General features: G+C 44.0%; 4 protein-coding genes across 6 annotated transcripts; 2 read left to right on the forward strand and 2 right to left on the reverse strand.

Annotated features, from left to right (window-relative positions):
• The first annotated feature begins 109 nt into the window (after positions 1-109).
• Positions 110-10,092, forward strand: LOC120448140 (protein SCAI). 3 transcript variants are annotated; one of them, XM_039629962.2, is made up of 9 exons: positions 110-599; positions 5,063-5,212; positions 5,277-5,459; positions 5,523-5,753; positions 5,812-5,934; positions 6,572-7,032; positions 7,091-7,345; positions 7,413-7,616; positions 7,702-10,092. In XM_039629962.2, exons 2-9 carry the CDS (start codon positions 5,115-5,117, stop codon positions 7,944-7,946), a joined length of 1,800 nt encoding a protein of 599 aa, XP_039485896.1. In that variant the 5' UTR covers positions 110-599; positions 5,063-5,114; the 3' UTR covers positions 7,947-10,092. The 3 variants fall into 3 exon arrangements, with proteins under 3 accessions (XP_039485896.1, XP_039485898.1, XP_039485897.1); XM_039629964.2 differs by having other exon boundaries at positions 6,587-7,032; XM_039629963.2 differs by having other exon boundaries at positions 5,523-5,741; positions 5,800-5,934.
• Positions 10,093-10,208: 116 nt separating this feature from the next.
• LOC120448142 (collagenase) lies at positions 10,209-11,122 on the reverse strand. The gene is made up of 2 exons (XM_039629966.2): positions 10,878-11,122; positions 10,209-10,820 (listed from the first exon to the last, which is right to left on the reverse strand). The coding sequence occupies exons 1-2, from the start codon at positions 11,111-11,113 to the stop codon at positions 10,253-10,255; spliced, it is 804 nt and encodes a 267-aa protein (XP_039485900.1). The 5' UTR covers positions 11,114-11,122; the 3' UTR covers positions 10,209-10,252.
• Positions 11,123-11,225: 103 nt separating this feature from the next.
• On the reverse strand, positions 11,226-12,548 carry LOC120448141 (galactose mutarotase). The gene has a single exon (XM_039629965.2). It carries the CDS (start codon positions 12,421-12,423, stop codon positions 11,329-11,331), a length of 1,095 nt encoding a protein of 364 aa, XP_039485899.1. The 5' UTR covers positions 12,424-12,548; the 3' UTR covers positions 11,226-11,328.
• Positions 12,549-12,981: 433 nt separating this feature from the next.
• LOC120448143 (transmembrane emp24 domain-containing protein B) lies at positions 12,982-14,550 on the forward strand. Its single transcript, XM_039629968.1, has 6 exons — positions 12,982-13,064; positions 13,158-13,388; positions 13,455-13,532; positions 13,603-13,866; positions 13,943-14,110; positions 14,164-14,550. Exons 2-6 carry the CDS (start codon positions 13,242-13,244, stop codon positions 14,218-14,220), a joined length of 714 nt encoding a protein of 237 aa, XP_039485902.1. The 5' UTR covers positions 12,982-13,064; positions 13,158-13,241; the 3' UTR covers positions 14,221-14,550.
• The last annotated feature ends 1,033 nt before the right edge of the window (positions 14,551-15,583 follow it).

Below are 15,583 nucleotides of genomic sequence, written 5' to 3' on the forward strand. Positions count from 1 at the left end.
GTCAGCTGTTCAACCCCCGCGAATTTGGCAACTGTCAGCGACGCCCTCTGTTGGCCAGCGCTGGCACCACGCAGCTGTCAAAGTGGCAAAAAAATCAATACCAACCCCCAACCCTCCTCGTTAAAAATGTAAATGCGAAAAAATTCAATACTGTGCAGCCAAACGCGACGGTCGCAGCGTTCTCCACTCACAATCGCTCCTCCCGCTTAATTCCCCCAGCACGTAATGCTCCAGTTCCGGGATATCGCCCAAATATCACTGAAAGATTGAGAACGGTTTTCGAATCGCCCCCTAAAGTCCTCGGTGAAATTGCCAACAAGGGCAACTTGCAAACCGGCAAAAAAAAAAAAATATATATATATATAAAAAGTGCCCCGCGTGTGAGTGCAGTGAGTGAAAAGTGGCAAGGTGGCAAAGTGGCAAAGTGTTCGAGCGCTAAGCTATAGAATACGATCTTGACCAGATCCGGCGAAACATATGTCAAGTGCAGGGCGACGCGACTGCTAGCAGAGGTTGCGACTGCGACTTCCGCATTCGCATCCGCATCCGCTGCTGTTTCTGTTGTTGTTGGTGGCAGCAGCAGATACAACAATGAAAAGGTGAGTGAGCGGTGGGGTACCCCCTGGGAAATGGCAAATAAAGCACAACAAAACGCAACTATGATTGTTTCAACTTGGGATATTGAGTATATTGAGGTTCTATTACTAAGTGAATCCGAAGGGAGAGTGGGAAATATAAGAGAGATTTATTTGTTACCTCTAAAGGATACGAGCTATCTATGTAGACTTTAAATGGAGTTTAGTTGGAAAATTTTAAAAATATTTTTATAAATAAATAAATATTTTTCGTAAATCTTCCTAGCTTGCGAATTCCATTGCTCACTAGCTTCACTTTAAGTGGTTTGTAAGTAAAGGATATTTTCTTCAAGTTCTTTTAAAGTGCCTGATTTATTACCTTTACAAATTATCAGGTTTTCGAATAGAAATCCTCTTAAAAGTGTTTCCATACAGTGTGCCCCTGATAAATGTACTTTTCCAACTTCTGTACACAGTTGGCAGCTAAAATACAAACATACTTCGCCCACTTTGGTGCGAGATCAATTTCGATAAATAGAAATTGCCAATTAAATGTGAAATGTAAATTGCCCCCGGGCGACAGTCGAACAGTTCACAAAAAGTGTCCTGGGGGCCAAAGGCAAAAGTTCTCCGCTGGTCACTCGCATCCGGTTTTTGGTCCTGCTCCTGACAAACTTTTCCTGCAGCTTGTGATGTCTGCAGCGAGATGCGAGATGCGAGCTGCGAGATATGAGAATTGTAACTTTCGGACGACCGACTGCCTGTCCGTCTGTCTGTATCATTAGGCCAAAGTTGGCCCACTCAAGTAGTTGGTTTCTATATGTACGCCTCGTTCTGGAATTATTATTTTTTTTTTATCCCCAGCTATGTTGCCATTAATTATGAAGGCTGAACTATGCCGAAGTTTTGCAGACACCTCTACCCCGCCATCGCACTTTGAGCCGCTCAATTGTTAAGCCGAAATTCATAAGTCCTAATGACTGAACGGCTGCACGGAGGATGTGGCGGGGGGAGGTCCTTTTTGGGGGGAGGCAGCAAAAGGACTGCAGGACAGCAGAACAGAGGGAACAGAATGAACAGACAACTTGAAGTTTGCTGCGGATGCGGACGTTGCATGTACGACAACATCATTATCAGCGGCGGCAGCGTCAAAATGCCATTAAATGTGTAGCCTACAATGCCTTTGAAGGATTACACACCCCACCCACACACACACACCCGCACACACACACACTGCCACTTTCCGAAAGAAAAGGAGCGAAACGGAAAAAAAGTGCAGCTTTGCCAAATAGCAAAGAGCGCGGTGCAGCAGCGAATAGTTTTGCTCCACGCGGAAAAAATCGCTTCAGTTTCAAAATTACCTGCGTTTTTCAAAAAATACTATAGGCTGTGCTCCAAAAAATGTTAAGTCAACAAACTGACAGTACAATTTGTTTCAAACAATGGGAAGTTCGATTGATCCGCTTAGCTTTTCGCACTGTAAGAAAATAAGATTTAAAAAAAAAAAACAGCAAAAGGTTTCAAATTAATACAAAAACCAACATTTGTTGAAGAAATGACATACCCTTTTGAAATTCCCTACAGAAAGGTGCTAAAGAAAACAAATTAATTGGCTATCTTCAGATTTTAATTAGGAAATGTTTTTATTGCTTATATGAATACATATTTCTTTTATTTTAAAATAATTATTTTATATTTATTTGATTATTTTTCGCCGTGTAGTGTTGCCGTTGTTGCTGTTGCAGAAGTGCTGGCGGGCATTGAAAAACACACTCACCCACACATGCACGCACTGGCAGTCAGTAAAAAGCGCGACAGGACCACCCAGGCCGCCCACCAAAACCCCTTTCACTCCTTTCCCTCTTTCACCACCCCCCACCATCCAACGCCTCCCCTCCCCTCACCGCCACGCTGCCGATGGGCGCCAAAGTGCGTTGCATACTCCGCCTCTCCTTGCGTTTTTTTTTGCACGCTTTGTTTGACTGGGATTGGGATTTTCCCCAACAGTTGTACTCACTCTCGTAGCGGTTGTTGTTGTTGTTCTTGCTGTTGCTGTTGTTGTTGCTGCTGTAGTACACATTGTCACACAGGCAACAACAACGACAGCAACAACAACACGCAACAGCGCAAAAAAAAAGTGGAAAAACTTTTCCACGTTAACTACTGACTGACTCCAGCCAGGCGACAAAAGTGTCGCGAATTAAAGCAAAACGTCCTTCTTTTAAAAACTGAAAGGTAGAACTGAGTTAGTGCATAAAATGTTACTAGAAATGTTACTTGTTTTAAAGTAGTAAGCTTAATGCATTTTTTATCACACAAATTTCATAAAACTTCGTATAAATACTCTATCTCTTAGAGTGATTTTAATTATTTTATAATAAACTTTTGCTTGAAAAGTAAAGTTATTGTAGTTATGTTTCGATAGTAAACGGAAATTTGATTTAAGCTTTAAGGACACCTTCAGTGGTTTTAAAAATCGAATGGGGACACACTTGTTGGTGGCGGAGGACATCCTGACGCAGGCCTGCACCAACTGCGAGTGTGTGTCTCCGTTTTGGGAGTGGGAACGAGGACGATGCGGGGTGGAGGAGCCGAGCCAGGACGTCACGGGACAGGAGTCCTTTTGGCGGAGGGGAAGGGTGTTAATGAGCAGCATAGCAGTGGCAACGACTCTGCTTAGTATTTGTGTTTCTTCATTTCCGGCTTCCACATGTTGACATGCTGATGATGTTGGTTAACTGCTGCCGAGGATGATAGCCAGGCGAGGATGATGAAGTCAGCAACAGGAGGAGGAGGAGGATGAGGATGAGGAGGAGGAGGAGGAGGAGGATGGGGAGGAGGAGGATCATCCAGCCAGTCGTCTGTCATTCACTGACTGAGTGGGCGAGCTGGTTAGTCAGCTTTGTTTTTTTGTTTTGATACTACTCCACTCGCTGCTTGTTTGTTAACGCTGCGTATGCGTAATTTTCATATTATGTAATTTTAACGCGCTAAATGGAAGCTTAATTTGATTAGGGCGCCATAAATGCGTCCTGCCTCGCTGTGTGTGCCCCACATCGACTTGTTGGTTGGACTCTCGCCGAGGTGACGCATATTTGACGCAGTTTCCCTACCAAAAAAATAAGGAAAAAACTATATTTACTCCATCACCCAGCCAGCGACTCACATCTTCAGTTACCATTTCTAAATGCACAGCAAGAAAATGTTGAAAAATAAGCTTAGAGCGAATTGTTTTTCTTAAGTGCTAAAAACTTATAGTTTGTTAAGGCTTGAAACAGGTTTGCAACAACGTGCTTTCTCAGGTATATTTAGCTAGTGAATTGTTCGTAGTTATCCCGATTTCTCTCTCTGTACTGGGCTGCTGGCTGATGAGCTCATATTGAAAGTTTTTGTGCTCTGTGGAACGACCTAGTTTGGCCAAAGCCAAATCAATGTGGCCGCTGCGGCGCCATTTGCACTGCCGACCCTTTTGTGCATTTACTCTGTTTTCCGCTCTGCCCTTCTCGACATTTTCCGGATTTTTCCTCCGCTCCTGTATGTCTATGTGTGTGTATATTTGTGTGTGTTTCATTTATTTTTTCTCTGTGCAAACAATTTCGCCTGGTCGCCTGGTCGGGCGTTATTAATTGAGCTTTTGATGCATAGCCAGTATAACGATTGTCCCCACCCATTTTCATCTCCCATCCGGGTCATCTCATCCATCTGTTCGTGTGCACTTAAAAGACTACATAATTGTTTTTACCAAATTGAAATTTTAATTGAATTCGTATTGGAATCGGCATTGGCTATCGAGATCATGAGTCCTTTCAGTTATGACTTTAAATTCACTACCTCACAGGCTTAGAAAAAAGCAGAGCCAAAAAGCAAATGAAAGCTGAATTCATCGTTGGTTTGGAGAGCATAAAAAATTAAAAATTTAATACGCGAGTTGTATTTGTGGGGCGAAAAAGCAGCATTGGCATTTCATTTTATTGTAAGCAAAGTCCCGGCATCAGCAGCAGCCCCATTGACATAATCCTCGTCATTATGCACATTATCCACATCAACAATGGCTCAACGAGCGGCTGAATGAATCTCAAGTGGGCAGTCAGCCCATTTGGCCCCCTCATTTACCATAGATATGTGCACCAATAGATAGATGGATAGATGGATAGATAGATGAATAGATAGATATATAGATCGATAGATAGATAGATAGACAGATATAGATAGATAGATAGATAGATAGATAGATAGATAGATAGATCGATAGATACATCGATAGTTGGTTAGATAGATAGATGGATAGTTGGTTAGATAGATAGATAGATGGATAGTTGGTTAGATAGATAGATAGATAGATAGTTAGATGGATAGATAGATGGATAGATGTTAATGGGGATAGATGAGTGAATGGGTAGATACATATCGAAAAATTGCACAATTAGGTTTGTTCATAGTTCATAGACTAGAATTTAGTTTAATCTAATGAATGACTTGCATTGCAGCAGAACCAATTCGCAGACATAACACATTGCGGTGGAGGTTGAGAAGAACGGCATGGTGAAAATGGAATCGACGGAAGAACAGGATCGAAAGCTAGTTTTGGAGTTCTGCCACCTGCTAGAGAAGTCCAAGCAGCTCTTCAACGGGCTCAGGTGAGTACTATACAGTTAAAATATCTTTTATGGTAACTAATGGAATGTATATTTGTATCTGCAGGGATCTGCCGCAGTATGGCCATCGGCAGTGGCAAGCCTACTTCGGCCGCACCTTCGATGTCTACACCAAGTTGTGGAAGTTCCAGCAGCAACATCGCATGGTACTGGACTCCAAGTATGGCCTGAAGCGCTGGCAGATCGGCGAAATAGCAAGCAAGATTGGCCAGCTTTATTATCACTATTAGTAAGTACTTATTATGCAAAAAAAAAAACAAAAAAAGCTTATAAATGAATAATTCTTTTCCAGCTTAAGAACCAGCGAAACCAACTACCTGAACGAGGCGTATCAGTTCTATGCGGCAATTAGGGGTCGAGCGTACTACTCGCGGGCGGCCAAGGAGGATCGACCGGATCTGATGGTGAAAAAGCTGCGATACTATGCCCGGTTCATTGTGGTGTGTCTGCTGCTCAAGAAGATGAAGCTGGTGCGGGAGCTGGTCACCGAGCTGGAAAAACAAATACAGGAGTACACCAACACGTAATTACTTGGTTGCCCAATTTTTTGACTCCCTATTAATCCCCAGATTTCCCCGCAGCTACGAGCCGGAGGATCATCTGGAGTGGTCGCTGGTGCTGGAGGAGATCAAGGGCTTCATCAAGGCGGAGGCAGCGGTGGCCGTCCTGCACGCCGACTCCAATCCCATCATCCTGTCGCACAGGTGAGTCGTTGGCACAGCCTCTCTCCGTACACGCGTATTTGCCCGTGCTTTCGTCGGCGGAGGAGGAGTTTGGACAGCTTGTGGGTGGCCAAGTGTATAGCCTCTATCTGTCTATAAGTACATATATATGGCCTATATGTATGTACATATGCCCTGTTCTGTTTGCGTAGGTATACGAGTTTTGCTTGAGTTCCGTTTGCCGTTGATTATTTGATCATTTGTTGTGCTTATCACAGAAGACTTGAAACACCAAAGAACACTCACCGTTGTCATTTTGTCACGCACTTAAACCATGATCTCTGTCCCCAAAAAACCCATCACAACATCCAAGTGTTGCAATGAAACTTTGTCCATTTATTGTAAAAAAAATCTAAAAGGATCTAAATACATTCCCTAAGTAAGTGAATACAGTTTCATTGCCGCACCGCACACACACTCCACAAGATGTTATCATTTCGTTATCATTTCATTATCATTTGGTCCACGATCTCCCCCTCCCCAAAAAAAAAAGAACACTTTCCCCCCTCCCGTACCCTTGTCACCTCATTAGTGCGCCGCATTCTCAATTCTTCTGTGAAAGCACGGGCCCCGCCATCCGCCTGAGGACGAGTGCGACTACCCCGACTGATGTGTCCAGTGGTTCCGGTTCTAGGTTGTCGCCGCTGACGACGCCGCCATGCGAGCGTTCGCCGCACATGACGCTCAGCCTGCAGGAGATCCTGATCGTGGGCTCCGCCTGCGAGCAGGCCAAGTTCTCGGAACTGACCATGGACATGTTCCGCATGCTGCAGACGCTGGAGCGTGAGCCCACGGAGTCCACCACGAATCCGCTGAGCATGGCCCACGGACTACACGGGCACGATGCGAGTCCGGCGGCCAGCCGAATACCGCCGTACGGAGTGCCGGGCTCCAAGGGCTACATGGAGAACGGGCGGGCCTTTCGTGACAATCCCCACAAGTATCTGCTGTACAAACCGTCGATCAGCCAGCTGCTGGTGTTCCTCGCCAGCGGCTCCAAGGAACTGCCGCTGGGCGGTGCCCTGCTCCTCTACATGTCCGCCGATGGCTGCTTCTCCACCACCAAACATCCCGAGGATTGTGAGTACATCACCATATCACTGATGCTGTTATCTAGAGTAATAATTTTTTATTCCAGTTGGCTACGAGCTGGGCGGCCTGGCCACCAGCGTGAAGCGGGACAGTGTGGATGGTGGCGGGCTGTCGTGCCGCGGAAAATCGTACAAGGAGAACCACTGCCTATATCCGGGTGATCTATATCCGTTCACACGCCGGCCCATGTTCGTTGTGATCGACTCGGACAACTCGTTTGTCTTTCAGCACATACCGCGCTACTTTGGCCAGCCGCTGGTGGTGCTCATGTCCCCGCAGGATGTGCCGCCCGCATTCCAGGGTAGGATCTTCATTCTCTCCACCCTCTTCACCAGGCACTTATATCCTTTTGGCTTGTATCATTTTAGCTGATGTGCAGCATCATGGCTCGCTGTTTACGTTGTTCCTGCACTCCCCGCTCACCGCCCTCTGCTACATCTGCAACGTTGGAGACGTGCCCATCCACCACTGGGAACGCTGCCAGACCTACGTGGATCGCTTCATCACGGAGGCCTCGCGCCTCGTCACCCGGTGTCGCATCGATGAGATCGAGCAGGGCATTGGATTCATAGGTGCGTTATCAGTACTTAACTCTTGAGATACTTCTCCGTAGAGAGATAGATTAAGTATCTCACACTAATCTATCCCCTTCTGCAGATTCCTCCTACGTGCAGTTCTTCGGCGACGACTTCCTGCGCACCCTGATCCTCCGCTTCGTCTTCTGTGATGTGGTGCTGCGTCTGCACCGCGGATTCCGGGGGCGACACATGAGACCGCGTTGTGAGCCGCAGCTGCCGGCGAACGAACTGCTGGAGCACCCCTCGCTGTCGCACATCATCTTTCAGCTGGCCTCGGCCCTGGATGTGCGTGGCCACTTCTCGGAGGGACCGGAGTGCGACTGATGACTTTTTGCCGCCGTAGTCGTGCTGGTGGCCGTGGGCATCTGCCTGCGACAGCAGCTGTTCCAGTTGATCGAGAGGCAGTTCGCCGGTTGGATGCATTCGCTGTACAATACTTTTCCGCTGGGCTGGAACTGGGTCTGAGATTGGCCACATGGCCAGCATGGGTTTCCGTTTCCTTTCGTTGGCAAAGCGCCATTTCAATAACGTAACGCAACGTAACTGCATTATAATACGAATATAAATATATAAATACGAGTACGAATAATATACATATATATTATATATGCATATATGGATAAAGGTAAATTAATCAAGTAGCTAGTTTTCTTATATAGTGCGTCGCGCAATGGAAATGGTCCAATGTTAGTTGCTTAGCATATACATACTTAATGATAACGATAACGAAGATATACATACGTGAATTCAATGATATGATATTCAGCCGATATCGCAGCAGCAACAACAACAGCTAACAGCAACCACAAACATGTCAAAAGAACCTAACAAACGATAACTGCCAAAAGAAGATGAAAAAGAAAACTTCAAATGATAATGAAAATGATAATGAGAAACCAAGCAAACAATTTATGAAAATCGAAACCGAATATCTAATCAAATTTTGTTTGAGCGGTGGCGGGGAAATTTTTATGAAAATTGTGTGTGTTGGCACTTTTTGGATTGGGAAAAATAGGTAACTTTGTCATACGCAGCGGAAACATTTTAGCTTTTATACAACCGATATTGATATTGATTGATATTGACAGAAACCTAATCGAATGTGAGTTACGAACACGACACACTATATAAGAAAGAAAAGGAGGTGCGTTTTTTATGCATTGTACGCGGCGCTCATAACAAATTGAAATTACGAAACCAGAATATTATTGTACGTATGTAATATTGCATATATGTATCTATTATGATTACAAGATGACTGAAAGTTACTGTTTCAACAAATGGAAAAAAAATGAAAAAACCAAAAAATGAAAAAACCAAAAAACGTAAAAATAAAAGTAAACGTAAAACAACCAAAAAGAAGGCAAAGTTTAGCAAAAGTAATAATTAATATTAACTTATACATAATGCCCTAGTTAAGCGAAACATGGAAAATATACAAAATATATTTTGCGTATGTTAAAGTAAAATACAAAAAGCCCAACCAACATTTTATACGAAGGAAATGCATACAAAATTTACACTTCAACTAACGAATGAAAATCTGTTCTCGAATCATTTTTCCAAATGCAAAAAAACAAATGCCGCAAAACTCAATTTCGGTTTTCGGTTTTCGATATAAACTGTGAATTGGAACAGGTCACCGTAATAATAAATATTTATGATAACATATAGTTACAAGTCACACTAACTCTATGGATTTATAGGCAAATGATAAACGCAATATTGAAAGTTACAAAATTATATATATAAAAAGCATATATATTTCAATACGAAAATAAAACTAGTTGAACGCATAGTAAATTACTTGATCATTTTTACAAGACAAGCCGCAAACGAAAATAATGAAAAAATCTTACCAAAAAATTACAAAACAAAAAAATAAAAAACAAAAATCCAAAAAACAATTTAACAATTACTTTAAATTTATTATTTTCTACGGATAATATGTGCATTTTTATATATTTAAACGAAAGATAACAAATTTTACGCTAGTTACAAACCAATTTTTCTGAAGTCTTCAAGCAGCCGTATTATAAAAAAAAGAAAACTACAAACAAAACGAAACGAAAAGAAACTAATTTATTCAGCCGAGTTCTTATCAACTTATTCGCTTTGTTAACTAACAAATTGTATAGCTTTTCCACAATTTCGTTTACACTTTTTGTACATATAGGGAAAATACTAAAAGAATCGTTGAAAGAACCAAATTATATCACTCGCACTCATTGTACGCTATCATTTTCACTTCTTTTTTGGTTTTGTACATTTTGAGAAATGCATTTACGAAATAGCGAGAACAAATAAGGTAAATTAAAGCAAGGGGAAGAATTGCAAATAATCAGCAACATTAACCACACATTCACACGTAAACAAAGCCCACAAAACGAGAACATCTACACATTATCATAAACAAATTGTTTAAACGACATGCAACGTCACAAATAACATACAAATCGAAACCAACAACCAACATTAAGAAATGATAACAAATTTAGGAAAGCCACAAGAGAATATTATGAAAATGGAACGGAGAACGAGAAAGTGTATGGGAGTTTGTATGAAGTAATAAGAATAAAGCACACGTTTGAAAAGAGATTCGACTTTTAATTCTTTCCATTCCACATCAACTATTTCAGTCCACCAGTATTGTATTTGATCCACTTGAGGAAGGAGGAAACGCGCGTGGAAATGTCGGGCACCTTCAGCTTGCACTCGCCATCAAATCCGTGGGATACAACGCCCACCAGGGTTCTACTGCCATCGTCCAGGACCATCGGACCTCCGGAGTCGCCGCGACATGGCAGACCCTTCTTGGAATCGATGCAGATGAAGGAGCTGTACACTGACTTCGTGGCTTTGCCCTTCAGCTGCTTGTTCCACTGCCTCTCGCACTCCTTGTTCGAGATGATGGGCGCTCGGATGTACTGGAGCACCTTGCTGGGCATTTGCGTGGTGGTCAGACCCCAGCCCGAAACTATGACTTTGCGACCTGTGTATGTCTTCCTAGCATTGGGCAAATTGGCGGCCTGTATATTCTTGTTGAAAGTTAGTTTCTTGGGCAATCTGATCAGGGCTATATCGTTCAACACGGTCCTGCGATCGAATTTCTTGTGGACAATGGTGTGGCTCCGGTTGACCACGATTTCTTTGTCATCCAAGGATGTCACATTACCAACGTGGACCAGCACTTTTGAGCTAAGTAGGTGAGATTGATGAATATATAAATCAAAGGAATATGAGTATGTTACCTACAGATTCGACTTCGTATCCTGCAGACAATGGGCTGCGGTTACAATCCAACGATTGCTGAGGATGGTGCCTCCGCACAAATTGGGCTCGTCCAGGGATCCTTCGAAGTAGCAGAGTAGTCCAGCTTGGTAAGGAAACTGCTTCGCCTTCGCTGCAGTGCCATTCATGATTCGCAGGGAGCCAATCTCCTGGCCAAATCCCAGAGAGAGCTGCACGATAAGCACCAGCTGGAGAATCATTTCAAGTGATTTACAACTCCAAACCCTTCAACAGCTTTATATATGGCCCGTACTCGTGGGTTTCATTGATTGCCACGGTTTTATGATCGCGGCGTGTTCGAACCTCTTTGCATAATCTGCGTTCTTTTGGTTTATTGGTTAAAATAATTACGGGTTGCTTGGTTAGTCGGATACATGGTACATATGCGTATATATGGGTTAGATAAGATTCTCACTCAGTGAGAAACTCCGAACTTGTAGATGACTTCATGCCGGTAGCTTTCGCCAGGTCGCAAAATGGTCGAGGGGAAATTGCTGTGGTTCACGGAGTCGGGAAACTTTTGGGTCTCCAGGCAGAAGGCACCATGCTTGGCATAGGCAGCTCCATCCTTGCCGGGAATGGGCGATTCTCCGCGTTCCACATCCGGCATAAAGTTGGAAGTGTAGAACTGGACTCCGGGCTGATTGCTGACCACCTCCAGCCAGCGTCCGCTGGGCGGATGTGTGGCTCGGGCCACCTTAGCCAATGGTTGTGGTGGAGTGAAGGTAACACAGAAGTTGTCATCGTAGCCGCGAGCTGGCTGTAGCGCCTTGAGGCGTTCTCCCAGATTGCTGGACACACGAAGATCAAATCCGGTTCCCTCCACGGGTGTGATCCGACCGCTAGGAATCGAGGACTGGTCCGTCTCAGTGATGCCATAAGCATTGATCTCGATGGTGTGCTCGTAGAGACCGTTAGCTCCAGATTTGTGGCCAGCCAGGTTGAAGTAGGAGTGATTTGTGAGATTCACGGGAGTGGTTTTATCCGTCACTGCAGTCATCAGGACATGGAGGCAGTTATCCTCGCTGAGGGTGAAGCTTGCCGTGGCTGTCACTTTGCCGGGATAGCCCTCGTGTCCATCGGGATTGGTGTGGGACAGAGTAACACCATCACGACGCACCTCCACAACCTCCCAGTGCGCCTTATCGAAGCCCACAAAGCCGCCATGTAGCTGGAACTTGTTCTCCCGGTTCTTGGACACCTCCACCAGCTTTCCGTCCAGATAAAAACTGCCATTGGCAATCCGGTTGCACACACGTCCAATGGTTGCTCCAAAATACGGATTTCTCTCGCTCTGATAGCCCGCCAAATCATCAAATCCGAGGGTCACGTCATCTATTTGACCGCTGGCATCGGGCGTCTTTATGCTGGTAATGGTGGCTCCACGGGTGATCAGCTGCACGGACATTCCGGCTCCGTTGGTCAGGGTGAACCGCTTGATGGTATCCTTCGACTTGGTGAACGGATTCACCGCTCCGTTGGCGAAGACGTCCTCCGTTACGTTAACCATTTTGGCTCCGGCTGCAGTTGCGGAATGATTGCGAGTGCCAATTGCACTGCGTTTTTATCTGACCCTCTCCAAACCGTAGAGGTTAATCAGCACTCGATGTGCGTATGTGTTTGTTTAATTATCGCAAAAAAAAAGCCGCAAACAAATTGTACATATGTATGTACATACATATGTAAACAGATGTTGTTATCACAAAGTGGTGGGAAAGTTGCCGATAAGGGAGATAGACAGCTTGGAGAGTCTTTAAAAGTTGAGCATTGTTCGTATTTCAAGATATGGCTCAAATTTAGTAGTAAATCAGATTAGATCCTTGTTTAAATTCTTTTTTAATCACCGCAGATGAGATTCAAATTTCAGAGCTGCCATACCTAGACTGTTCCTACATGTACGTAGTACATAAATATTAAGAGGGGTTCGTTTCCGTATTTAAAAAATTAATTTCAAAGTTTATTGCTCAGCTTAACCAGCTTTTAAAATAGAACATGTATAACATACTAATAAATATACATACTACTCAAGCAATAACTACACTTCAAAAATATATTTTAAGAACTCCGCCTCTCTTTGCTGCAAACTGCACAGATCTGGCAGCCCTGCTCTAGAAAATACCACATACCAAAAAGTCCACCTCTAAGCAACAGGTCGGTTGTTTATTGAATTCGTTTATTTTACTTTATGGTAATTTGGCAAATAGAAAGCTAGTTAACCGGTGCAATTTCCCATTTTGTTGACAGAGAGCTCAGAGGAAACGGCAGATTGGATACCCCTGAGTTCATCCCCACCCAGGCAGCAGTAATCCGACGAGTATAAATCCCAAAATGCAATTGACGTGGCAGAGAGATCAACTAAATCTAATACTTCCGATTGCTGTGATTTGTTGTTGTCTCCTAATCGACGTAACCAACGCTCAGGAGGCCCAACAACCATGGTACGAGAATCTGCCAGCGGTGGCCATGGACTACAAGGTGGGTTCTGGCTTTGCTATTCCTCCAGAGGGTCAAATTTCACCGGGAACGTGGTTTCTCTTGCAGGTCCACATAGATGCTGGTAAGGAGGACTGCTACCATCAATACGTTAAGGCGGGAGCCACCTTCTACGTGTCCTTCAGTGTAAGTAGATTGTAGGACTGGGGATCTATAGCATGGTTTTCCATGATATGATATGAATGATATTCTCTAGGTGGTGCGTGGAGGCGATGGAATGGCTGGTTTCGCCGTCCGCAATCCTGCTGGTGAGGTGGTGAAACCCTACCAGTGGCAAGCAACTGCGGATTACACGGATCAGGTGTCGCCGGGTGGCTACTACTCCGTCTGCATCGACAACCAGTTCTCCCGATTCGCTGGAAAGCTGGTCAATATCTACATCACAGTGGTGAAGTACGATGCCTGGGACAAGTACGCCAAGGAGATCGAACAGCTGCAGCTGAACATGCAAAACTTCACCGTAAGCTAAACTGGTTTTGAGACACACCCCAAAAATCCAACAACAATTACTCCCATTGATCTACATATTTCTGTAGGCGACCATTGGCACTGTGGAGCGCAACATCAACGATATGATGGGCTTTCAAGCGCACAGCCGACATCGCGAATCGCGTGACTATGCGTTGCTCCTGGACAACAATGCCTACATTCAAACCTTCTCGATTAGCCAAATTGTGGTCATATTGATCACGTGCTCTATACAGGCGAGTTTACTCATGTTTTTGCGTTTCCTTTACTAATTACTTACTATTTTCAGGTCTTCTTTGTTCGCAAACTATTTGAAGTCAAATCGGGCTCCAAAAGTCGCATCTAAGGCACAAAGATACTTTTCAAAGACTTCGCAGTTTGCTTTAAAAATTCCATACGCATTTCCAAGACATTCATTCTTTCCGCAGAACCCCTTTCGTGTTTTTATAACTTATTTTATAACTGGCTAACTGATCAAGTGATACTAAGCAGACTTTCTTATATTTGGGACTACTTTTATAACTTATTTTATCACTGGCTAACTGATCAAAAGCAACTGAGCAGACTTTTTTATAATTGGGACTACTTATGTCAAACGAGTTATAGACAGCAAAACTTATTGTGATAAGTGTACATTTGTGTGTTTTGTTCAATTAAAATATTGAAGATTTTTGTACTCGCTTGGTTTTATTTGGGAAAGAACTCAAAGTTCGCCATCTGATTTAATTGCAGGATGTTTTCGAAAGCGTTTGGGTTTGCTCATTTACTAAAAGCTCTCTACAAGCTTTACAGTTGAGCTGAAGTGGTAAGCTTACTTAACCGTTATATTTCTTTATCCTAAAAAGGATATTTTTCTTTAATTTTATATATATTTTAATATATTATTATATCTTTGATTTAAGGAAGCAGTATTTTTGCTTAATATAAAATCAAATAGTAACTAATTTTTAATATGACAGGACATCTTTTTGTAACTTAAAAGCAAATTAAAATTCATAATTTATCAGCTCATTAGTTTAATCTTAGAGCTAAGGACATTTTGAAGGCGTTCGACAACTTGAGCTGGCAAATTAATCACCCCCCAAGTCGCTTATCGCAAATTATCCTGCCCCATCCATCGCAGGACCTTAAATCATGTCACCATGCTCGCCGCTTATCTAGACGTCATTTAGCACATATGTGTGTGCTCTGCAGCAGCTGGCATGTTAATTATATCCTTTTTGGCAGGCAGCAGGCGCATGTGGGTATCTTGGGGCCTCTTTTGTGGCCACTGCTGCTCGAAATTAAAATGTTATTATGCTAGGCTTATCTGCGGGCCTTAAAGCCACCGCAGAAACTAAGCTCCTAATGGCCTCGCACACCAGCACACGCTCTTTAACTGTTTTAAACGCCATTGTTAAAATATTGCTCATACGCACTTCCGCCCAAAATGGGGTCTTCTCTCTTCGGCAGCACTAATGATGCCCCAAGAACGCGCAGCGCAGCAAAAGGACCCGGCCAGCAAAGGCAGTAGTAGCATCCACAACCACATCCATATCCACATCCCCCGATGGCACAGAGTTGGCTCCGCCCACCAGCAGCCGATGACAGCGGCAGATAAACGGGGCAGCGGCAAAAGTGGGCCGGTGGTTGGGGTTGTGGTGCGGAGAGCGCGCCTGCGCATCAGCCACCGCAGGCACGCAGGACGATGGGGTGACACATCCTCGTAG

This window comes from Drosophila santomea, chromosome 3L, assembly GCF_016746245.2.
Source record: "Drosophila santomea strain STO CAGO 1482 chromosome 3L, Prin_Dsan_1.1, whole genome shotgun sequence".
NCBI classification, from domain to species: Eukaryota; Metazoa; Arthropoda; class Insecta; order Diptera; family Drosophilidae; genus Drosophila; species Drosophila santomea.

Bases quoted from the DNA above. Each gene is read 5' to 3' on its own strand.
- LOC120448140 (XM_039629962.2), top strand. From the start codon at position 5,115: ATGGTGAAAATGGAATCGACGGAAGAACAGGATCGAAAGCTAGTTTTG. The intron at 7,033-7,090 runs GTGAGTACATCA...TTTTTATTCCAG, and splicing joins CACCAAACATCCCGAGGATT to TTGGCTACGAGCTGGGCGGC. The intron at 7,617-7,701 runs GTGCGTTATCAG...CCCCTTCTGCAG, and splicing joins GCAGGGCATTGGATTCATAG to ATTCCTCCTACGTGCAGTTC.
- LOC120448142 (XM_039629966.2), bottom strand. From the start codon at position 11,113: ATGATTCTCCAGCTGGTGCTTATCGTGCAGCTCTCTCTGGGATTTGGC. The intron at 10,821-10,877 runs GTAGGTAACATA...TCACCTACTTAG, and splicing joins CAGGATACGAAGTCGAATCT to CTCAAAAGTGCTGGTCCACG.
- LOC120448141 (XM_039629965.2), bottom strand. From the start codon at position 12,423: ATGGTTAACGTAACGGAGGACGTCTTCGCCAACGGAGCGGTGAATCCG.
- LOC120448143 (XM_039629968.1), top strand. From the start codon at position 13,242: ATGCAATTGACGTGGCAGAGAGATCAACTAAATCTAATACTTCCGATT. The intron at 13,533-13,602 runs GTAAGTAGATTG...GATATTCTCTAG, and splicing joins CCTTCTACGTGTCCTTCAGT to GTGGTGCGTGGAGGCGATGG. The intron at 14,111-14,163 runs GCGAGTTTACTC...TACTATTTTCAG, and splicing joins TGATCACGTGCTCTATACAG to GTCTTCTTTGTTCGCAAACT.